This window comes from Euprymna scolopes, chromosome 10 (genome assembly GCF_053919585.1).
Source record: "Euprymna scolopes isolate OS-2025 chromosome 10, ASM5391958v1, whole genome shotgun sequence".
In the NCBI taxonomy this organism is placed as follows: Eukaryota; Metazoa; Mollusca; class Cephalopoda; order Sepiida; family Sepiolidae; genus Euprymna; species Euprymna scolopes.
Window position 1 is genome coordinate 66041636 of NC_136491.1, and position 27500 is coordinate 66069135.

At 28.3% G+C, this 27500-nt stretch overlaps 1 protein-coding gene across 3 annotated transcripts in view; it reads right to left on the reverse strand.

Moving 5' to 3' along the window:
* Nucleotides 1-27500, reverse strand: part of LOC145286030 (hexokinase HKDC1-like) — a 107018-nt gene that overhangs the window by 74963 nt on the left and 4555 nt on the right. For 2 of the 3 annotated variants that reach the window (XM_080134647.1, XM_080134648.1), the window contains exons 2-5: nucleotides 22053-22133; nucleotides 17236-17404; nucleotides 13413-13552; nucleotides 10103-10181 (exon numbers count right to left, since the gene is read on the reverse strand). In XM_080134647.1, coding sequence (XP_079990773.1) covers nucleotides 10103-10181; nucleotides 13413-13552; nucleotides 17236-17404; nucleotides 22053-22121 — 457 coding nt within the window. In that variant the 5' untranslated portion in view covers nucleotides 22122-22133. The remainder of the gene's footprint in view (nucleotides 1-10102; nucleotides 10182-13412; nucleotides 13553-17235; nucleotides 17405-22052; nucleotides 22134-27500) is intronic. The other variant, XM_080134649.1, reaches the window with a different exon arrangement.

Sequence of the window (27500 nt, forward strand, 5' to 3'; positions counted from 1 at the left end):
CCTATTCTTTTTTTATTATATAATATCTCATTTCTCCCTATCTTTACTACCTTATCCTTGTTTTATTATATACTATACTTCATTTACTACCCTGCCCTTTTTTATTATATACTATACTTTATTTACTACCCTATTCTTTTTTTATTATATACTATACTTTATTTACTACCCTATTCTTTTTTATTATATACTATACTTCATTTACTACCCTATCCTTTTTTATTATATACTATACTTTATTTACTACCCTATCTTTTTTATTATATACTATACTTTATTTACTACCCTATCCTTTTTTATTATATACTATACTTTATTTACTACCCTATCCTTTTTTATTATATTCTATACTTCATTTACTACCCTATCCTTTTTTATTATATAATATACTTCATTTACTACCCTATCCTTTTTTATTATATACTATACTTTATTTACTACCCTATCTTTTTTATTAGATTCTATACTTCATTTACTACCCTATCCTTTTTTATTATATACTATACTTTATTTACTACCCTATCCTTTTTTATTATATTCTATGCTTCATTTACTACCCTATTCTTTTTTTAATTATATACTATACTTCATTTACTACCCTACTCTTTTTTTATTATATACTATACTTTATTTACTACCCTATCCTTTTTTATTATATTCTATACTTCATTTACTACCCTATCCTTTTTTATTATATACTATACTTTATTTACTACCCTATCATTTTTTATTATATACTATACTTTATTTACTACCCTATCCTTTTTTATTATATTCCATACTTCATTTACTACCCTATCCTTTTTTATTATATACTATACTTTATTTACTACCCCTATCATTTTTTATTATATACTATACTTTATTTACTACCCTATCCTTTTTTATTATATTCTATACTTCATTTACTACCCTATCCTTTTTTATTATATACTATACTTTATTTACTACCCTATCATTTTTTATTATATACTATACTTTATTTACTACCCTATCCTTTTTTATTATATTCTATACTTCATTTACTACCCTATCCTTTTTTATTATATAATATACTTCATTTACTACCCTATCCTTTTTTATTATATACTATACTTTATTTACTACCCTATCTTTTTTTATTATATTCTATACTTTATTTACTACCCTATCCTTTTTTATTATATACTATACTTTATTTACTACCCTATTCTTTTTTTATTATATAATATACTTCATTTACTACCCTATCCTTTTTTATTATATACTATACTTTATTTACTACCCTATCTTTTTTTATTATATAATATACTTCATTTACTACCCTATCCTTTTTTATTATATGCTATACTTTATTTACTACCCTATCTTTTTTTATTATATTCTATACTTTATTTACTACCCTATCCTTTTTTATTATATACTATACTTTATTTACTACCCTATTCTTTTTTTATTATATAATATACTTCATTTACTACCCTATCCTTTTTTATTATATACTATACTTTATTTACTACCCTATCTTTTTTTATTATATACTATACTTTATTTACTACCCTATCTTTTTTTATTATATTCTATACTTCATTTACTACCCTATCCTTTTTTATTATATACTATACTTTATTTACTACCCTATCCTTTTTTATTATATACTATACTTTATTTACTACCCTATTCTTTTTTTATTATATACTATACTTTATTTACTACCCTATCCTTTTTTATTATATACTATACTTCATTTACTACCCTATCTTTTTTTATTATATACTATACTTCATTTACTACCCTATCCTTTTTTATTATATAATATACTTCATTTACTACCCTATCCTTTTTTATTATATACTATACTTCATTTACTACCCTATCCTTTTTTATTATATAGTATACTTTATTTACTACCCTATTCTTTTTTTATTATATACTATACTTCATTTACTACCCTATCCTTTTTTATTATATACTATACTTCATTTACTACCCTATCTTTTTTTATTATATACTATACTTCATTTTCTACCCTATTCTTTTTTTTATTATATACTATACTTTATTTACTACCCTATTCTTTTTTTATTATATACTATACTTTATTTACTACCCTATTCTTTTTTTATTATATACTATACTTCATTTACTACCCTATCCTTTTTTATTATATACTATACTTTATTTACTACCCTATCTTTTTTTATTATATACTATACTTTATTTACTACCCTATCCTTTTTTATTATATACTATACTTTATTTACTACCCTATCCTTTTTTATTATATTCTATACTTCATTTACTACCCTATCCTTTTTTATTATATAATATACTTCATTTACTACCCTATCCTTTTTTATTATATACTATACTTTATTTACTACCCTATTCTTTTTTATTATATTCTATACTTCATTTACTACCCTATCCTTTTTTATTATATACTATACTTTATTTACTACCCTATCCTTTTTTATTATATTCTATGCTTCATTTACTACCCTATTCTTTTTTTAATTATATACTATACTTCATTTACTACCCTACTCTTTTTTTATTATATACTATACTTTATTTACTACCCTATTCTTTTTTTATTATATACTATACTTTATTTACTACCCTATCCTTTTTTATTATATACTATACTTTATTTACTACCCTATCCTTTTTTATTATATACTATACTTTATTTACTACCCTATCCTTTTTATTATATTCTATGCTTCATTTACTACCCTATTCTTTTTTTAATTATATACTATACTTCATTTACTACCCTACTCTTTTTTTATTATATACTATACTTTATTTACTACCCTATCTTTTTTTATTATATACTATACTTTATATACTACCCTATCCTTTTTTATTATATACTATACTTTATTTACTACCCTATCCTTTTTTATTATATTCTATACTTCATTTACTACCCTATCCTTTTTTATTATATTCTATACTTCATTTACTACCCTATCCTTTTTTATTATATACTATACTTTATTTACTACCCTATCATTTTTTATTATATACTATACTTTATTTACTACCCTATCCTTTTTTATTATATTCCATACTTCATTTACTACCCTATCCTTTTTTATTATATACTATACTTTATTTACTACCCTATCATTTTTTATTATATACTATACTTTATTTACTACCCTATCCTTTTTTATTATATTCTATACTTCATTTACTACCCTATCCTTTTTTATTATATACTATACTTTATTTACTACCCTATCATTTTTTATTATATACTATACTTTATTTACTACCCTATCCTTTTTTATTATATTCTATACTTCATTTACTACCCTATCCTTTTTTATTATATAATATACTTCATTTACTACCCTATCCTTGTTTATTATATACTATACTTTATTTACTACCCTATCTTTTTTTATTATATTCTATACTTTATTTACTACCCTATCCTTTTTTATTATATACTATTCTTTATTTACTACCCTATTCTTTTTTTATTATATAATATACTTCATTTACTACCCTATCCTTTTTTATTATATACTATACTTTATTTACTACCCTATCTTTTTTTATTATATAATATACTTCATTTACTACCCTATCCTTTTTTATTATATGCTATACTTTATTTACTACCCTATCTTTTTTTATTATATTCTATACTTTATTTACTACCCTATCCTTTTTTATTATATACTATACTTTATTTACTACCCTATTCTTTTTTTATTATATAATATACTTCATTTACTACCCTATCCTTTTTTATTATATACTATACTTTATTTACTACCCTATCTTTTTTTATTATATACTATACTTTATTTACTACCCTATCTTTTTTTATTATATTCTATACTTCATTTACTACCCTATCCTTTTTTATTATATAATATACTTCATTTACTACCCTATCCTTTTTTATTATATACTATACTTTATTTACTACCCTATTCTTTTTTTATTATATACTATACTTTATTTACTACCCTATCCTTTTTTATTATATACTATACTTCATTTACTACCCTATCTTTTTTTATTATATACTATACTTCATTTACTACCCTATCCTTTTTTATTATATAATATACTTCATTTACTACCCTATCCTTTTTTATTATATACTATACTTCATTTACTACCCTATCCTTTTTTATTATATACTATACTTTATTTACTACCCTATTCTTTTTTTATTATATACTATACTTCATTTACTACCCTATCCTTTTTTATTATATACTATACTTCATTTACTACCCTACTTTTTTTATTATATACTATACTTCATTTTCTACCCTATTCTTTTTTTTATTATATACTATACTTTATTTACTACCCTATTCTTTTTTTATTATATACTATACTTTATTTAGTACCCTACTCTTTTTTTATTATATAATATACTTCATTTACTACCCTATCCTTTTTTATTATATTCTATACTTCATTTACTACCCTATCCTTTTTTATTATATACTATACTTTATTTACTACCCTATCATTTTTTATTATATACTATACTTTATTTACTACCCTATCCTTTTTTATTATATTCTATACTTCGTTTACTACCCTATCCTTTTTTATTATATACTATACTTTATTTACTACCCTATCATTTTTTATTATATACTATACTTTATTTACTACCCTATCCTTTTTTATTATATTCTATACTTCATTTACTACCCTATCCTTTTTTATTATATAATATACTTCATTTACTACCCTATCCTTTTTTATTATATACTATACTTTATTTACTACCCTATCTGTTTTTATTATATTCTATACTTTATTTACTACCCTATCCTTGTTTATTATATACTATACTTTATTTACTACCCTATTCTTTTTTTATTATATAATATACTTCATTTACTACCCTATCCTTTTTTTATTATATACTATACTTTATTTACTACCCTATCTTTTTTTATTATATAATATACTTCATTTACTACCCTATCCTTTTTTATTATATACTATACTTTATTTACTACCCTATCCTTTTTTATTATATACTATACTTTATTTACTACTCTATCCTTTTTTATTATATTCTATGCTTCATTTATTACCCTATTCTTTTTTTAATTATATACTATACTTCATTTACTACCCTACTCTTTTTTTATTATATACTATACTTTATTTACTACCCTATCTTTTTTTATTATATACTATACTTTATTTACTACCCTATCCTTTTTTATTATATACTATACTTTATTTACTACCCTATCCTTTTTTATTATATTCTATACTTCATTTACTACCCTATCCTTTTTTATTATATTCTATACTTCATTTACTACCCTATCCTTTTTTATTATATACTATACTTTATTTACTACCCTATCATTTTTTATTATATACTATACTTTATTTACTACCCTATCCTTTTTTATTATATTCCATACTTCATTTACTACCCTATCCTTTTTTATTATATACTATACTTTATTTACTACCCTATCATTTTTTATTATATACTATACTTTATTTACTACCCTATCCTTTTTTATTATATTCTATACTTCATTTACTACCCTATCCTATTTTATTATATACTATACTTTTATTACTACCCTATCATTTTTTATTATATACTATACTTTATTTACTACCCTATCCTTTTTTATTATATTCTATACTTCATTTACTACCCTATCCTTTTTTATTATATAATATACTTCATTTACTACCCTATCCTTTTTTATTATATACTATACTTTATTTACTACCCTATCTTTTTTTATTATATTCTATACTTTATTTACTACCCTATCCTTTTTTATTATATACTATACTTTATTTACTACCCTATTCTTTTTTTATTATATAATATACTTCATTTACTACCCTATCCTTTTTTATTATATACTATACTTTATTTACTACCCTATCTTTTTTTATTATATAATATACTTCATTTACTACCCTATCCTTTTTTATTATATGCTATACTTTATTTACTACCCTATCTTTTTTTATTATATTCTATACTTTATTTACTACCCTATCCTTTTTTATTATATACTATACTTTATTTACTACCCTATTCTTTTTTTATTATATAATATACTTCATTTACTACCCTATCCTTTTTTATTATATACTATACTTTATTTACTACCCTATCTTTTTTTATTATATACTATACTTTATTTACTACCCTATCTTTTTTTATTATATTCTATACTTCATTTACTACCCTATCCTTTTTTATTATATAATATACTTCATTTACTACCCTATCCTTTTTTATTATATACTATACTTTATTTACTACCCTATTCTTTTTTTATTATATACTATACTTTATTTACTACCCTATCCTTTTTTATTATATACTATACTTCATTTACTACCCTATCTTTTTTTATTATATACTATACTTCATTTACTACCCTATCCTTTTTTATTATATAATATACTTCATTTACTACCCTATCCTTTTTTATTATATACTATACTTCATTTACTACCCTATCCTTTTTTATTATATACTATACTTTATTTACTACCCTATTCTTTTTTTATTATATACTATACTTTATTTACTACCCTATCCTTTTTTATTATATACTATACTTCATTTACTACCCTATCTTTTTTTATTATATACTATACTTCATTTTCTACCCTATTCTTTTTTTTATTATATACTATACTTTATTTACTACCCTATTCTTTTTTTATTATATACTATACTTTATTTAGTACCCTACTCTTTTTTTATTATATAATATACTTCATTTACTACCCTATCCTTTTTTATTATATTCTATACTTCATTTACTACCCTATCCTTTTTTATTATATAATATACTTCATTTACTACCCTATCCTTTTTTATTATATACTATACTTTATTTACTACCCTATCTGTTTTTATTATATTCTATACTTTATTTACTACCCTATCCTTGTTTATTATATACTATACTTTATTTACTACCCTATTCTTTTTTTATTATATAATATACTTCATTTACTACCCTATCCTTTTTTATTATATACTATACTTTATTTACTACCCTATCTTTTTTTATTATATAATATACTTCATTTACTACCCTATCCTTTTTTATTATATACTATACTTTATTTACTACCCTATCTTTTTTTATTATATTCTATACTTTATTTACTACCCTATCCTTTTTTATTATATACTATACTTTATTTACTACCCTATTCTTTTTTTATTATATAATATACTTCATTTACTACCCTATCCTTTTTTATTATATACTATACTTTATTTACTACCCTTTCTTTTTTTATTATATACTATACTTTATTTACTACCCTATCTTTTTTTATTATATTCTATACTTCATTTACTACCCTATCCTTTTTTATTATATAATATACTTCATTTACTACCCTATCCTTTTTTATTATATACTATACTTTATTTACTACCCTATTCTTTTTTTATTATATACTATACTTTATTTACTACCCTATCCTTTTTTATTATATACTATACTTCATTTACTACCCTATCTTTTTTATTATATACTATACTTCATTTACTACCCTATCCTTTTTTATTATATACTATACTTCATTTACTACCCTATCCTTTTTTATTATATACTATACTTCATTTACTACCCTATCCTTTTTTATTATATACTATACTTTATTTACTACCCTATTCTTTTTTTATTATATACTATACTTCAATTACTACCCTATCCTTTTTTATTATATACTATACTTCATTTACTACCCTATCTTTTTTTATTATATACTATACTTCATTTTCTACCCTATTCTTTTTTTTATTATATACTATACTTTATTTACTACCCTATTCTTTTATTATTATATACTATACTTTATTTACTACCCTATTCTTTTTTTATTATATAATATACTTCATTTACTACCCTATCCTTTTTTATTATATACTAAACTTCATTTACTACCCTATCTTTTTTTATTATATACTATACTTCATTTACTACCCTATCCTTTTTTATTATATACTATACTTTATTTACTACCCTATCTTTTTTTATTATATACTATACTTCATTTACTACCCTATTCTTTTTTATTATATACTATACTTTATTTACTACCCTATCCTTTTTTATTATATTCTATACTTCATTTACTACCCTATCCTTTTTTTATTATATACTATACTTCATTTACTACCCTATCTTTTTTTATTATATACTATACTTCATTTACTACCCTATCTTTTTTTTATTATATACTATACTTTATTTACTACCCTATTCTTTTTTTATTATATAATATACTTCGTTTACTACCCTATTCTTTTTTTATTATATTCTATACTTCATTTACTACCCTATTCTTTTTTTATTATATACTATACTTCATTTACTACCCTATCCTTTTTTATTATATACTATACTTCATTTACTACCCTATCTTTTTGTATTATATACTATACTTCATTTACTACCCTATTCTTTTTTTATTATATACTATACTTTATTTACTACCCTATTCTTTTTTTATTATATACTATACTTTATTTACTACCCTATCTTTTTTTATTATATACTTCATTTACTACCCTATACTTTTTTATTTTATGCTATACTTTATTTACTACCTTATCCTTGTTTTATTATATACTATACTTCATTTACTACCCTGCCCTTTTTTATTATATACTATACTTTATTTACTACCCTATTCTTTTTTTATTATATAATATACTTCATTTACTACCCTATCTTTTTTTATTATATACTATACTTCATTTACTACCCTATTCTTTTTTTATTATATACTATACTTCATTTGCTACCCTGCCCTTTTTTATTATATACTATACTTCATTTGCTACCCTGCCCTTTTTTATTATATACTATACTTTTTTTATTATATACTATACTTTATTTACTACCCTATCCTATCTACACACACCCCATGTCCCAGGATGTAAGTGCATGTTTAAATTAGGTAAAAGATGAATAAAGAAAGTGTTGCTAATTGTTTGTATTCCCTAAAAATAGACATTTTGTAACTCCTCAGTGTAACCAATGTTAAATGATAAAATCAATTTTGTTCTCAGAAATATTGCAGAAAACCCAAAATGAAGTTTATAAAATACTTTTACAATTAAAAAAAAAAAACTGAAGGAAGAATCTTAAGAAATTTAATGAATTTAATGTTTAATTGGTGTCTGATTAACATTAGATTAAAATAGAAGATTGAATTTGCACAAAGAGCTTGCAGTTACTTTTTGGCCAAATCTAAATATAGCGTACATTACAACCCTTTATGTCTAGCATGTGTCCCAAATAGTTTACTCCATACATTTAGTTGTATGAACTAAAGGAAAAAGAACTAAAAAACAGAGAGAAATTTGTAACAGAAAATATGTTTTACAAATGTTTCAATTTTCTATAAAAAATGAATATGGATGCTGCACAAAATAATGTGGAAGTGAATCAGTTGTAAGGACGAATCTACCGGCGTGTCAAAAAGTATCTACACACACCCCAACAGGATACACGGTATGTCCCAGGATGTAAGTGCATGTTTAAATAAGAAAGTGTTGCTAATTATTTGTATTCCCTGAAAATAGACAGTTTGTAACTCCTCAGTGTAACCAATGTTACATGCTTTTCAATTGTGAAAACGTAAAGATTGCGAGGTGTTCAATATATGAGCAGCCAACATCATACAACTAACAGTACAAGAACATAAAGAATAAGAACTCCTCATGTTGCAGATCAATAAATGTCAATGTTTGCCCTTGAGATGTGTGCTACAAAAACTCATTTTTTCAAGGTAAAAAATCAAAAAATGTCTACTGTTAAATGCTAGATATCTTTGTTGTACATAATTTACATGACAAGGAAAGTAGCAATCCCATCTTTATAATAATCTAGCTCGTTATTTTTTAGATATCATTTACAGGCAAATTAAGCCTGTAAATGATATGTCAAAAATAACAAACAAAATAATATCACTGCATGAACTTGAACACATCTTGTTGATCCGCAAGAGTTAATGTTTGCTCTTAAGATATGTTTATTGGAACACCTCACTCAATGTATCAATAAAAATGAAGACTTAGTTGAACATATTTATCTAGATAACTCACCGAGAGGAATGTTTTGCTCGTTTTCAAGATTGTCATATTTCAAGAAGTCTGCAATGCAATCAACCATGTGCTCAAACACCTTGAGATAGAATAACAAAAACATAAATAAGAAAAATATCACATTGCTATAAATCTTTCCAATAAAATACCATTGTTATGTCAAAATTTTTATAAACATTTATTATTATCATTATTATTACTACTATATTATTATTATTTTTTTTTTTTTTTTTGGCTCACAAGAAGTTTTCACACAGGTCATCAAAGATCTCATTGAATACAGCCTGTGTTGTTCCCTGGAAGCTGAGTGACAACAAGTCTCCCCAGATTTTTCAGTACTCTCCACCTCTTTCGATACCATTTTCAAATTATTATTATTATAACCATTATTATTATTATTATTATTATTATTATTATTATAACTATTATTATTATTATTATCATTATTATTATTATCATTATTATTATTATTAATTTGATGATTCAACTATTGAAAATTATTTATAGCGATGTATGCTTTAGTACTACTCTCAACTACTTAGAAACATGTTTTTTTTTGTAAAGAAAGTGGGTGAAGATGGGATTGGATTCCCTCCCTTTACTCGAATTATGATTTCATACTTACCACTATTGCAATCTTTTTCATATAAAATTTTTCCAATATGACCAGTTTTTATTCACTATTTCATATGTACAAGTCAACTTGCTATAACTAACTTATTTAATGTGATTACAAGATTTTAAGTGAAAAATAACCCACTGTAAATAATAAGCCAGCATATATAAGTAAATTACTGAAAAGCATCCACATTTCTATTCATGTATTTGTAATGGTGAATAAATCACAAACCATTCTGGAAATAGCAACTGAAGTTTACACCAACAACTGTTGACACAGCAAATTAAATGTAAAAGGGCTGTTGGACGTTTATGACTCTCTATAAAACATTTCTTATTAAATATTTCTTTTATTATATTTATAAATAATCTAAATTTCTTTTAATCTGAGAGGCTGTCACTGTCCACCAAGCTTCAACCCTAGTCCCGTCACCACCAGGTACACGCTATCATAAAAAACCTTGACACTTCAAAAGCATTTGGACCAGCTGTGCTATTAAAAAAGTACTCAGCCGAAGTAGCTCCAGTTCTCTCCAAACTCTACAACAAATGTCTTAATGAATCATGCTTTCCGGGCTGTTGGAAAACTGCTTCTGTAGTACCAGTATTCAAGAATTCTGCCGAAAGAACTGACCCATCAAATTATCGCCCCATTAGCCTCCTCCCACTTTTCGCCAAAATATTTGAGACCTTAATTAACCATGCTCTAGTCCATCACCTTACAGATGCTAAACATCTGACTGACAAACAATATGGCTTTAGACAAGCTCGTTCCACAGCAGACATCCTCACTGTAATCTCTGAACGTATATACCATTCACTGGACAAAGCAGGGGAGGACAGAGCGGTAGCTCAAGATATATCTAAGGCTTTTGACAGAGTATGGCATGAGGGTCTCCTCAGGAAAATTAAATCATACGGTATCACTGGTAGAATACTTAACATAATTAAATCCTTCTTAGATAAGAGAAAAATCCAGGTTGTCCTTGACGGTAGTACATCTAAACAGTGTGATATAAATGCGGGAGTGCCTATGGGGTCTATCCTTGGACCTCTATTGTTCCTAATATTTATTAATGACCTCCCCGACAAAACTGCCTCTGAGATGGGTATATATGCTGATGACACCACACTCTATAATAGGCATGACAGGAAAACAAATGAACACATATCTAAAGAAATGGCAAAAACACTAGAGGATGACCTCCAATCTGTAGTGGAATGGGGACATAAATGGATGGTCACATTCAATGCTGCCAAGACTAAACTGGTTTCCTTCAATAATTACAAGAAACCTTCTCTGCCACCAATAGCAATGGCCAGTGACTCCCTGTCTGAGAGTACATCTTTCAAACTGCTTGGCCTAATGTTCACAGGAAACATGAGTTGGAACAATTATATTGAAAACATTGCCAGGGCTGCTGCGAAAAAGATAGGCTCTCTCTATCGTGCTAGAAAACTTCTGACACCTGAAAGTATCCTGTACCTCTATAAGGCCACCATTCGCCCATGTATGGAGTATTGTTGTCATATTTGGGCTGGTGCATCTGCTGCTAGTCTCTCGCTCCTAGACAAGGTTCAAAAGAGAGTTGCCAATCTGATAGGCCCTGAACTGGCATCTAAGCTTCAGCTTCTATCCCATCGACGAAACGTTGCATCCCTCTGCCTGTTCTACAAGTATTTTAATGGTGAATGCTCTGACGAATTGCAGACACTTGTGCCCCCATGACGTAGACACCCTCGACAAACCCGACAGGCAGCTAAATCCCACCCCCACACAGTAGAGATCCCTAAATGTAAAAAATCTTTCTACTCCAGTAGTTTCTTCCCCAGAACCGCTAGACTCTGGAATTCTATTCCAGGTCCCTGCTTCCCTAACTGTACTGACATGCAGAAGTTCAAGTGTAACGTGAACCGACATCTTGCTGCCCAAATCCCAACATAGTGCCCCAGTAGTTGCTGCCCCTGATAGTAGCCCCCTACACCAAAGTGGCAATGTGCCTTGTTTGGGGTGAAAATGTAATAAAAAAACAAAACAAAAATCCATTCACTGTGGACGTCCCCAAATGCTGAAGGACTTTTTTACTCTAATAGCTTCTTTCTTTGAACTGCTAGACTTGGAATGCCCTCATATTTAAATGTAATATGAACAAACATCTTACTGCACACCTATTCACTTAGAATAAGTCACAGTGGCAATGTGCTTTGTTTAGAGTGAATAAAAGTAAGAAAAAGTCTTTAAACAGTAAGTATATTAAAATGTACATTCTCTTATATTAATGAAAAATTTCCTCTGTAAATTTTTATTTGTAAAATATCACAGCAAATCATTTGCATAGATCGCAACTATAAAATCCATTAAATATGCAATCACTACCTAGTGCATGTTTATATCAGAAAAACTTTAAATATTCATAATTTTAACTGTTTTAATTCTGTAAAGTTGATTGGTTACATTATAAATTGCTTTTTCAACAGACTAACAACTGCTAAATATTTCAAAATGCATTCTCTCCAAAGATGTGATCTTGTTTGACAAATCAGAGACTTTGTTATCTCCAACCCTTCCCCCTTCACTATCTTACATTTTGATCAGTAACATTTGTCTTTTTTTTTTAGTTTTAAAAAAGACTAACAAATCAAAAATTTTCTATTCAATCATCTAATTCAATTTAATGATCTGTTGACTTACCAAATGACAAGGACCCGTAAAACATTCATTGGGGATTTTGTAATATTTGAGTGCTTTCTCTGCACTTCCATCAATAAATTTCATCCTAACAACTCTGAGATTGGTTCCACCAAGATCCAATCCAAGATAAATTCCATTCTCTGGTCAAAGAAAAAAAAAATCACACATACACATTATATATATATATATATATATATATATATATATATATATATATATATATATATATATATATATATATTAAAATAATATTTTTCAATTTTGTTTTTAAATACAAACATTGATAACACAAAAGAAATTTTAATAGCTCAATAGTGCAATAGTAGAGCTATATATGCTTCTAATATTATACCATTTCACTGCTCTAAAAAAGTCTAAAAAAGTTCAGTTTATTTACTATATAAGTGTGCAATTGTTTCAGCCTGTACCGATATTTTTATATGGGCCGCTGATGTGAGTTTTTGTTAATTCTTAGTGCCAATGAACAGCCTATATCAGTACAGGCCGAAACAATCATACACTTATATAGTAAATAAACTAAATTTTTTGGACAAGCATAATTAATTATGCTATTCCCAGTAAAATGGTATAATATTTAAAGTATCTAAGCATGAAACACTAGTGTCTGTAGGCATAAAAATTTCTTAAAATTTATTGAAAAAAAATATATACATGTATATAAATGAGCTAAAAAGTATTATATATATATATATATATATATATATATATATATAGTGTTATAATGGAATAATTCCAGAGGAAATCCGGGTATGAGAGCTCAATGTGGTAAACAGAGCAATAAAAATATAACACGGAAATTACATAATTGTCGATGCAATAATTTATTTCAACCTTATGGTATTTTCAAGCATCTAAACTAGACAATTACATTTTTGATACTGAAAGAAAGAAAGAAAAAATCGGGCCTCGACCGTCAAAAAACCAGAGGGGGTGGTAGTAGCAATCCACTTAATACATTTTATAGAGAGGGTGGGAGGGATTTTTTAAAAGAAAACAACAACAACAAAAGAAAACAAAAAACAACAAAAATATTGACACTTATAAACGGCAGCTCAATGTAACCACAGATACACACACACACACACACGCAACACACATACACACACCCACACACACACGCCCCTAAATATGCACGTTCTTACACGTAAATGCCTTGACACGTGTTTACTAACCTAGGAAGAAGGGGGAGAAATATACGGATATAGAGAGAAAGAAATAGAACAGCGCATAATGGAAAAAGAAGAAGAAAAAAAGAGGAGACAGTGACCAACCGCTGCCTGTCATATGGTTTCATTAGTCTAGAATCTCTGAGAGAGATAAGGGAAAGAAAATGGAGATTATACTCGCATCCTATAGTTAATTGAGTCATGGAAAGTAAGTCTATTAAAAGATAAATAAAAAAATAAAAAAATTTTATATACAAAGTTTTAAAACTATCTGTATGTTATTATGTTAAAATTAGTTAGAAATAAATATTATCTTATAATACATTTAAATATTGTATTTGTAATATATTACTATGAATTCAAAAAATTGAGTCTTATGTAGTTAATATTTTATATATTTTTATGCAATTAATTTTATTGGTGATTGCAGGATTACGATAGGCAAATTTGACTTACAAACAGATTTTCGACATTTTGAAAGAAAAGGTGGCAACATCTCTTTCAGCTTTGAAGAGAATTGGGCAAAGGTTCAAAATTGAAGGCACAGTGAGCAGGAAAGTTGGTTCTGGTCGCCCCAGAGCATCCACAATGAAGGGCGATCACAGGCTTAAAATGACCGTTTTGAAGGATCGCAAAAAAACTTATCTTGACCATAGCAAACAATTCGAAACAGCAAAAGGAAATTCTCTTTCTAGAGTGACAATATCCAGAAGGATGAAGGAAATGGGATTTTCATCAAAAAGATGTGCAAAAAAACCTTTGTTAACTAAGAAGAACATCAGCGACAGAAAGACATTTGCATCATGTTATGGTACGAAAGATGCAGATTGGTTTAGAAATGTTTTCTGGTCAGACGAATCAAAATTTTGCCTTGTCAGTGATGCCCCTGAACGTTGCATCCGAAGATCCGGAGAAAGATTTTCACCGAATTGCATAAAAACCACAGTAAAACATGGAAATGGAGGAATAATGGTATGGGGGACCTTTTCTGCTGCAGGAGTTGGGGAAATTATCAGATGTGATGCGTCAATTAATGCCAAAGAATACATTCAAATATTAGAAAGAGGTCTATTACCAAGCATCCAGAAGTTAGAAATGAACAATGACATTATTTTTTAACATGATAATGCCCCTGCACACACAGCAAAAGTCACAAAGAAGTGGCTTACTGATAATTCAATTGATGTGATGTTTTGGCCTGGCCAAAGCCCAGATTTAAACCCAATGGAAAATATTTGGGCTATAATATCTCGTGCATTAGTTAGAAAAACTTTTTCCAACAAAGAAAAATTATGGGAAGCAGTACAAAGAGAATGGAATAACATCTCCTCTTCACAGTGCTCCAAGTTGGTTGAGAGCGTGATAAAAAGAATTGCTCTTTTAAAAAGATCTAAGGGCAATTCCATTCCATACTAAGTTTTTTATTAAAGTAAATATCTTGCTCTTTATATTTTTTACTCATTTTCGTTTATTATTTAATTGCATTTTGTGTAATGCAGCTTTTTGTGCAATAAATTGTAAATTTCTTTCCTGGCCCATTTTTTTTGTTCATGAGTGTATATAAAACAAACATATATACAGTTGTTATACAGCTACGCTGTTTATATACACCTCCAAGTATACTACACATAACCATTTGATGCCATTGAAAAACCTCTTTATATTTCATATCCCTGTTCAGAAACCCTGCAATGTAACAACAAATCAAGAAAAACTTTTTTAGAGCCGTATTGGAGATGGTGCTGCTTTATGGTTTACCAGCATGGACTCTTGAAAGTAAGTTGGATGGAACTTACACTAGAATGCTCCAGGTAGTATTAAACTTTAACTGGAAAAAACACCCAACCATTAACCATCTGTATGGTTAGTTGCCCAGCATCTCTTCAGTAATAAGAAAAAGAATATGATATGCCGGACATTGCTAAAGAAAAACAAATGAAATTGTCAGTGATGTGGTACTGTGAGATCCTTAACATGAAACCGCTAAAGTAGGAAGACCTGTCATGATGTACACAAAATTATTGACAGAAGACACTGACTTACAACTTGAAGATCTTCCTAAGGCCATGGAAGATAGAAACCTATGGAGGGAAAGATTTAATTTAATCCAGGCAACCTGTCTGATACAATGATGAGTAGACCTTCCATTGTATTACAGGCAATTACTACATCATTAGACAACAGCATCTCTTCTAGACAACCCTGAAATCCATAGACAACGTTTCAAAACACAAATAAAAAGCAACAGACTCAATACAGAACCCTGATGTATTCCTATTTTAACATTAAAACTGTCACTACATATGTTGTTAATTCTAACAGAACTTCGAATATTTCTGTACATTGCTTAAAGAAGTTTCACCAACCACTCATTTGACCCTAGTTTACTCAAAGTCCACCAGACTTTTGTCACTCTGTCAAAAGCTGTTTCTAGATCCACAAAAGCAAAGTACAGTTCTTACTAGGATACTTATTTTGCATTTGTCTCAAGATGAATATTGTGTTCAAAATTTGTTTTAATGATTGAATCTTAAACTTGTATTAAATTTCAATTAAGGATTTGAAAACATCATTTGCTAATTAACAAAAGTAGAATAAATTTGGAAAGTTTAAATTGTAAAATTCACATAACGCACCATTTCCACTGAGATTTCTGCGTATGAAGGTATTCTCCATTAACAAAGGAGTTTTCTTGCGGATCTCAGCATCTCTGCTGCAACCATATTGCATATTCTGTTCACATGTTGCTGCAATATCTTTGATCTGATCTTCACTCAACACAAACATAGAAAATATAGATTTAATCTGACAATAGAAAATAAAGTAGTAGGCTTTAATATAGAAATAATATAATACTAAAATACTTGAAGACAAGACATTATATCATAGAAAAAAGAATTAATTTAACAAGCTTAAATGATGGAAAGGTAAAAATAGCTGCAAAGTAATATTATGTACACAGACATGATAAAAGAAGACACCCATAGAAACAGTTTATTTCAACAAACATAATTTATAGAACAAAATAAAAAATACACAGTCACAAATTTATTAACTAATACTTGGTTGACATTCGCTTTGCTGTTTTTAATGCTAGGATCCTTCTAGGCATGGCATTAATCAGTTGATGAATATCATCTTGAGGAATTTCTTGCCATGTCTGCCACAGTAATGCTAAAAGTTCAGGCTTAGAAGATGGCTTCCTTTCATTTTATGAATGTTCCGGTCTAATATGCCCCAAAGGTTTTCAATTGGGTTCATATCCAGAGACTGACTTGGCCATGGAAGTTTATTAATCCCATATTGGCCCAACAAATGTTGTGTCACCCTAGCAGAATGACAAGGAGCTCCATCTTCCAAAAATAGGGAATTAACTTGGTTCATTTTATGATTTTGAGAATATTGGTAGGAGTCGTTCATGCAATATTGAAACATTTAGCAGAATTGATGTTCCTTCACACTTCACTAAGTCTGAGTGACCATCACTCCAAATTGTACCCCATAACATAACCAAGAAACCCTATGTTTCATCGGTGGCTGAAGTCTTTTTAAGTCAAACTCTTGCTGAGGGAGCCTTCATACCCATAACCTTCTATTGTCGGGAAATAATGCAACTCGTGACTCATCAGAGAAAATGACATTGGTCTAAAAGGTCATAGGTCTCTCCACCATCTCATGAGCCTAATCTTTTCTGTGCTTAATATTGGAAGAACAAAGAAAAGGTTTCCTTCACGCAGCTCTACCATAGTAGACCAACTTGTGAAGATACCTGACAGCTGTACTGGGACTGATACCAACTTGTGTTGCAATGTCAGCGGCTTTGCACCAAGGATCCTCTTCAACATTTCTTTTCATAAGCTGCAAGGTTTTTTCAGAGGGCCAGGGACGACCTGAATGAGGTTTGTGCACTCTTTGTCCTCTCTTGTGAATTGTACGATCAATCTATTACAATCTATTGAGAGTAGAAAGGAGTATTAAAAAATTTCCTGCTTTTTTGTGTTGACTAAGACCACCTTCATGTTGACCCACAATTTGTCATCACAGAAATTCTGATAAATCTGATGATCCTTTGATTTGTGGTATATTTCAATGTTGTTAGATAAAGTTTTAATGAAAGTTATTGCAGCACTATTCTTATCTGTAAGAATAAATAAGCATATTAATTTTAGGAAAAATATTTATCTTAATGTCCATTCTTTTCTGTCATACCTGTGTATATGTTTGCTTGTATATATATCTGTGTATATGTTTGTCTGTGTATATGTTTCTCTGTGTATATATCTGTATATATGTTTGTCTGTGTATATATCTGTGTATATGTTTGTCTGTGTATATATCTGTGTATAGGTTTGTCTGTGTATATGTTTGTATGTGTATATGTTTGCTTGTGTATATATCTGTGTATATGTTTGTCTGCATATATATCTGTGTATATGTTTGTCTGTGTATATATCTGTGTATATGTTTGTCTGTGTATATATCTGTGTATAGGTTTGTCTGTGTATATGTTTGTATGTGTATATATCTGTGTATATGTTTGTCTGTGTATATGTTTGTATGTGTATATATCTGTGTATATGTTTGTCTGTGTATATGTTTGTCTGCATATATATCTGTATATATGTTTGTCTGTGTATATATCTGTGTATATGTTTGTCTGTGTATATATCTGTGTATATGTTTGTCTGTGTATATGTTTGTATGTGTATATATCTGTGTATATGTTGGTCTGTGTATATATCTGTGTATATGTTTGTCTGCATATATATCTGTATATATGTTTGTCGGTGTATATATCTGTATATATGTTTGTCTGTGTATATATCTGTATGTGTTTATATCTGTGTATATGTTTGTCTGTGTATATATCTGTGTATATGTTTGTCTGCATATATATCTGTATATATGTTTGTCTGTGTATATATCTGTATATATGTTTGTCTGTGTATATATCTGTGTATATGTTTGTCTGTGTATATATCTGTGTATATGTTTGTCTGTGTATATATCTGTGTATATGTTTGTCTGCATATATATCTGTATATATGTTTGTCTGTGTATATATCTGTATATATATTTGTCTGGGTATATATCTGTGTATATATTTGTCTGTGTATATATCTGTGTATATGTTTGTCTGTGTATATATTTGTGTATATATTTGTCTGTGTATATATCTGTGTATATATTTGTCTGTGTATATATCTGTGTATATGTTTGTCTGTGTATATATCTGTGTATATATTTGTCTGTGTATATATCTGTGTATATATTTGTCTGTGTATATATCTGTGTATATATTTGTCTGTGTATATATCTGTGTATATGTTTATCTGTGTATATATCTGTGTATATATTTGTCTGTGTATATATCTGTGTATATGTTTGCCTGTTATGTAATGCTTGGTATTAAGATGACGACATATATTTGTTGTTGTTCATGTTTGTGGATATAGCATATTGGAGACATAAACAGGGTACATATAAAGAGAGAGACAGTTCTGTATATATATATATATATATATATATATATATATATAATAGACAGTGTACATGTTACTACAAGAGAACCAAGCCTGTAATTCAATAAGAGGATTTTTTTTTAATATCTTGATAGATAGACCGAGAGTGCGTTTGACATTTACATTTGACAGTTGTACATATAATATAAACACGTTAGCTTTCTCGTAATGATGAACACAGAAAGATGGCAGTGATAAAAAACATGATGATCATTTATTCTTCGACTGGTTGGAAATGAATCTGTATTTCAGGGATTCAAACTAATTCCCTATTTTTTTTACTTACATGAAAAGGGGACAGCCCTTATCATGTAACATATATATCTGTGTATATGTTTGTCTGTGTATATAGCTGTGTATATGTTTGTGAAGGAAACTAGGTAGAAAAAGGATTATTTTCATGTGGTACTCGAATGTGACAGAAAATTATCTTAAATCAAAAATTACCACCTTGGACCCAGTGATTATCACAGATGAGAGCTGAGATATTGGTTTAGAATAAATTTGATTCCAATAAGCAGCTGTCCAAAAAGATAAGGAGTTTATTGAATTAAGAAATTCAAAGTGTAAATGAGAAATATGAATTTCATAAAAAGTAGATTCTCCTTACAGAGAAGTGGGGAGAGGGAAGAAGACAAAATACATATCTTACAGCTAATATTATTCCATGGTGAAAAAAAATCCCAGGATAAAACTTCATATTTTTTATATCTGATGTTAGCTTGTCAGATTTGTTTGGATGTACTTTTTGTAACGTCTGGGTTTCAATCTGCTTTGTTGAGAAAAAAATTTTGTGAGCCATGTCAAAATTAAAAGTTTGCATTATCCCTATTTGTTTGAAACTTATTAAACTGTGGAGTTGAATGAAAAGATCTTGATTAAAAGCCTGTGATTTCGATATTTTAAAAATGTTTTTGCAAATGTCTGCGTAGATATTTTCTTTTTCTGTGTTGGAATGAAGTTGGGATCACATCAAAAATAATTTCGGCATGTTTTATGAGTGTGTGTGTGTGTGTGTGTGTGTGTGTGTGTGTGTGTGTGTGTGTGTGTGTGTGTGTGTGTGTGTGTGTGTGTGCGTGTGTGTGTGTGTGTGTGTGAGATGAAAATGTATGCATGTTTTTTATTCACGTCTGAAGGTGACCAAATTTAATTGTGTTCTTCTCTGGAGCTGTGGCATTAAAAGGACCAGAAATCTCTATTAGAATAGAAATAAACTATTCAAAATGAATGCTAAAAGAGAGGCAGGCATCATGGTAGAGATATAATATACTTTCAAGTCTTTCAATTCGCCAAAATTATGAGAGACGAATCGCATGTGCTCTCCTTCATGTTGTACTCGGACTGATTTGCATTTGCTCAAAAAATTACTGGGCAGAAATCAGCAGGTTACAAGTGCACATGTCATGTACGTGCTAATCGCCTGTATATCAATATGCAGAGTTTGAAGATTGCTGGTTTTGCCAACGAAATCACAACTAATTATTAATCAAAATATTACACATGCACCAAAAATATCTTTACTTTTAGCATCATGACGCAATAACCTTTTATTACAGAAAAAATACACTTTGAACAATTTTTTTAAATAAAAATAAAAGCAAATTTTAACAGAATTTAACGAATTTCAAAGTAAAAATGAAGAAATTAAATACACTGATAGATAATTTAAGAATGACAACTTATAAAAAAGGAAATGACTGCGATCAGTAAAAATTTTGAAAGTTCAATTTTATAAAATTGCTTAAAAAGTCAATCAGAATTTTTTTTTTAGGAATAAAAAGTATAATTTTAGATTAAGAATTGATTTTTATCCAACATTTTGGAAAATAAAAGAAAATGGACTAAAAGAATCCAAAGGTTCCTAAAGTACAATTAAACCAAATTGTATACTTAGATCAAATAATATGAAAATTATTGTAATCAATGCTTACCTGAATCAATTGTTCTTTGCTAAAAAGATAACGAAAATTGTGTGCACGATTTTCCATGGATAAAGACATCTTTTCAGAACGCTAAAAATAAAACCATTTTATTAAAAGAAGAATAAGACAGAAAATAAATGCTGTCCGTTTTCCTTTTAATCTCAAAACAAGAAAATTTATTGAAATATCGATTTAAGGAAAACATTAATAAAAACAAACTTTTTTGAAGATGAATGATTTATAATGCTGTTCTCTATTTGGATGTTATTGTCATATTTCGACATGGACTCTTGCACAATGGATAAAGTGCTAAGGAATAATCAGTTCTAAGTGACAGTTATCTGGAGGTTGAATTACAAACAATATTAAAAATACAATCAAGAATTATTAAGACTTTTACCTGGTCATGGCTGACAAAATGAGAACATGGATTAAATAAAGGGTCCTGTTTGAAATTTTGTACAGATTGCTGGGTTTAACATCAAACTTCCCATGTTCAACAATGCACACAAGAAGAAATTCAGAGGTTTCATAAGCGAAAACATTGTTGGAATTACATCCAAGGTGAGAAGAGTACTGGGAATGATCCAAGTAACACAATTCTGCTCCATAACTATTCCACTGTTTGCATATCTTTTTATCATTTCTCTGTATCATCTGTAGTTGAATACCATCATCATTAAATAAACACGAATTTACAATTTTTAGATTTATGTTTCCAGATTTATATCTGAAAATCATTAAAGACATGCAACTGTGTTTGTGGCTGGCTAAACTTCATGTAATTCATCATTAAACAAGCCAAAAAATATATGGCCCCCAGACTGATTTTGGATATTTCCCCATTTAAACCCCTGGCCTGTTGTAAAACATGAGGGTAAAACAACCAAATGACACCGTTTCATGACAAACGATGCATTAATTTGAATTCAGTAATATTCAAAACCCCTATTTAGACACAAGCATGAATTTTTGGAGAAAAATAAAAATGAGTCCCAAAAGAGGTGTTTTTTTACCCTTAAAACACAATTTTCCCAGGGTAAAATAGTATGTTTCCAGACGTATATTCATATGGTCTTGCTTTTGGGTAATTTGCAGCAAAATCAAAGTGTCGAAAAAGATTCTATTGTGAGTACAACTACCAAGATAGTCCAACCAATCAAAATTAATACCAATCCTCATCTCAAAAAATTTTTTAAGCAATTTATCTAACTGGAATGCATCAAATTTATAGAAATTTTGTTCAAATAAAAAAGAAATAAATTTGAAAACATTAGAAAACCGCGTAATGCTGATAATTTTTGTTATTAAATGAAAAAATGAATAATTTGCCGAATTGCCGTGTTAATTCTTATTTCAGTCACATAAATTCTTTAGAGTGAAATGATTTTGGAATTTCTTCCAAACAAATTATCTTTACTTAAACCATGTTTGTAATATTAATAAAAATGATAACTTAAAAAGAGTAAGTTATAGTGGGTTTGGCACTTATGTATGACACTGGCAGAGATACACAGTTGCCAGACTATGATTATTTTTTAAGGCCAAATGTTTAAGAAAACACTTTAATAAAAATGATATTGTAAAACTTGAATTTAACTAGTAAATACTATTTAACAAATAGTGTGGGTTATTAAATGCAAAAGCACTAAATAACATTTATTTTATCAAAATAAAATTGTAAAAACATTTATTGTATCAACATATAAGACACTTATGCATTATACGGGCAGAACCATTTTGGTTTGTTGGATTTCATTGAATGACCGATAGGGGACGCAACTTTTCAACCTAATTAAACAGTGACAATAATTAAAACTATACTTTGTTATAGCTTTAATTTAATTCAAACAAATTTTATTAAAATTCTATTTTTCTCTTACCATGACTTCTTTCCACTAAATTGTTTGAAAAAAAATCCAATGATGCTTTAATTTCTATAAAAATACTATTTTCTTACGATGAATTTCCGTTGAATTGTTTGAAAAAAATCCAATGTTCTTCGAGGGCAGAGTTAGACACAAAGTCAGTTTTTAATCTGGGAAAAGGAACAAAAATAAAATTGTCTCAGTCTACAAGGATTTCTCCGCCACTGACTGAGGACAGAAAAGAGAATGTGCAGTATCAGAACAGATACTTTCCTCTTAGCCAAAAAGCCAAGTAATGTTGCTTTAATACAAGAAAATGTATTTTTTCAATAAATGTTTTTACAATTATATTGCGATACATTTTGATACAATAACATTTGGTTTTCAAATATTTTGGTGTTATTTATTTTTTTATTTATTTATTTTGTGTGTTATTTGACCAAGAAGAAATTATGTTTTATTAAATTTAGACGAAAACAATTCAATGACTATTTTTGGTAAATGTAAAGTTTAAGCGTGATGCTTTTTTTTTTAATGTTATTATTTATAAAATAATTATTTAATATGGGAGGGGGGGGTGTTTTGTAACTATTCCAAGAAGAAATTGGAGTTATCGTCCCTAACAATGTTTAATGCAAAAGTGCCAAAAAAAACAATTTTTGTTTAAATTCAACATAGAAATTAATATCCTTCTAGACTGAGGCAATTTTTATTTTTGCTCCTATCCAGAGTGCCTCTTTCTGAGGAGCAAGATCTCCCCACATTAATAACTGACCTTGTGTCTAACTGACCTCATGGGGAGGCAAGTAAATAAGAACAATATTTCAAAAAAAAAAAAATAAATAAATAAAAACTTAACAATCAAAGGGAAATAACCTAAAAAAAATTATCTGAGAGAAACAAAAAAAACAGAATTTTTCATTTTAATTTCAAAAGATTCACATTTCTTTTTTTACGCCCTGGGGATGAAACCAGAATTTTTCCAGGGTCAAATATTACATTTCCAGATGAATATCCACATGGTTTTGTTTTGGGGTAATTTTCAGCAAAATTTAATGATCGGAAAAGATTCTATGTCCCAAAAAGTGTTATTTTTTGCAATTTTGGATCACTTTTGACCTTCTGGGAATGCAACCAGAATTCTCCCATCATCAAATATTACCTTTTGATCCCCTGGGGAAGCAACAAGAATTTTCCAGGATAAAATATTACGTTTTCAGATGTATATCATGTGGTCTTGCTATTAGGTATTTTTCAGCAAAATTTAATGATTGGAAAAGATTCTATGTCTCAAAAAATGTTATTTTTTGCGATTTTGAACTAAAAGAACCCATTTTTGACCGCTTTTGACACCCTGGAGACACAACCAGAATTTTCAATTGTCAAATATTACATTTCCAGATGTATATCTATGTGGTCTTACTTTTGGGTAATTTTCAGCAAAATCTAATGGACGGAAAAGATTCTATGCACCAAAAAGTGTTATTTTTCGTGATTTTGACCACTTTTGATCCCCTGAGGAAGCAACAAATATTTTCCCAGGGTCAAATATTACGTTTTCAGAAGTATATCATGTGGTCTTGCTTTTGGGTATTTTTTAGCAAAAATCTAATGATTGGAAAAGATTCTATGTTCCGAAATGTGCTATTTTGGGCGATTTTGGGCTAAAAATCATTACTTTTACCCCTTTTATCCCCTGGGAACGAAATCAAAATTTTCCCCAAGATAAAATATTATGTTTTCACATGTATATCTATGTGATCTTGCTTTTGTTTAATTTTCAGAAAAATCTAATGGTTGGAAAATATTCTATGTACCAAAAAGTGCTATTTTGGGCCATTTTGACTCTTTTTGACCCCCTGAGATCAGAATTTTCCCAAGGTCAAATATTACATTTTAAGATATATATCATATGATCTTGCTTTTAGGCAATTTTCTACAAGATCTAATGCTCGGAAAATATTTTATATCCTAAAAAGTGCTATTTTTTTACCCTTTTTGATTCTCTGGGGACACAACCAAATTTTTTATCAAAAATTCAAGAATGTTACATTTCCTCCCTTACCTAGTTGTAACTTCAGGCAAAATTTCAGAAAAATGTAATGAATAGTCATTGAGAATTTTTAGAACGAACAGACGAATGGACAAGGGTGAATTCTAAGGTCCAGGCTTGGCTTCAGAAGGAGTGCTACGACTTTGTAGTCTTCTTTCACTGCCCCAATCTGAACCCGCTGGACTACTTCATTTGGTCATACGTTGAGAACATCACCAACATAACCTCCTAAAACACCAAAGCCAGCTTGATCGCTACCATTTGCTGAGCTCCCACTAGTGTTTGTGGAAAAGGCATGCTCCCAGTTCTGGACCCGTATCGAAGTGGTGATTGAGACTGAAGGCGGCTACATTGAATTGATATCAGCTTTACTGCATACCGGAATTGATTTTTTCAATAAAAGTTTTGAAATAAAAATGTAGTGTTGTTTTCTTGAAGTTGACACTTTTATCGTTCCACTAATAACAAATATCATTTCATACAAACAAATCAAATTGTTTAATAAATGTATAAAAGTTTTCAGTTGTTTAATTATTGTAACATATAAACAAAACAGAATTAAAGCATTTTACTTATAAAAATCTATAATTCTCTTAGTCTGTCCATTTTACTTTTTCTCGGAAACTACTCAATTAATTTGGCTGAAATTTTGTATGAACCTTTGTTATGAAAAGGTGCAGTGAACATTTGATGCACAGTTACAAATTAATAAGGATAAATATTTAATGCAAAAACGAACACAACTTCAACCATATTCAACCATCAATTTGGTGTATAGCATTCGTTCTAAGTCAATGCCTGTTTTTAATGGGTAAAAGTCTAGTATACATAATATAAAAATATACACAAAAATGCACACATGCCAAACTTTCTAATATGTGGATATATGAAAAATGGTCTTATTAATATGTGTAGAGATCTTATCTCAAAGGCACATGAATAGAACTGGTCTGGATAGACCGCATGCCACAGAACGAATCTGGGCTGCAGTGAACAAGTGATGTAGTCATTTTCATAATCAAATCAAAATATATGAAAAGATACAGTGAACTGCTGAGTCAAACCTTTTATATTTGTAAACGTGGATGATTAACAAATGATTAATTGCCCCGTCATCATATAAAGTAAGCAGCCTCAACAAATGTTTCTATCATATCACTTTGGGAGGGGGGGGGGGTAAATTCGAACCTGCAAAATCTAGGAGAAGTGGGAACTTGTGTTAATATATGTTCTTATGATCATAGCAACTGACTTCTATTGAGAGTGTTAAAGCAAGATGTTCTTCCAATGGAATGAAATATATATTGAAACCGGCATTTAGCAATTTTAATCATTTAGTTCATTGATTTACTTATATCCTTTTCCACTTTTTACTTATACATTATAACACACACATACATATAGTACTTGAAAGAATGGCATGGTTTTTAGTCAGCCACAACCATAGTTTCATGCTCATGGTGATCTTGTGAGAAGTTCCATATACAACCGCCATCTTTCTTGTTTAGACCAGCCACACAGTTCTAGTAGCTGGTC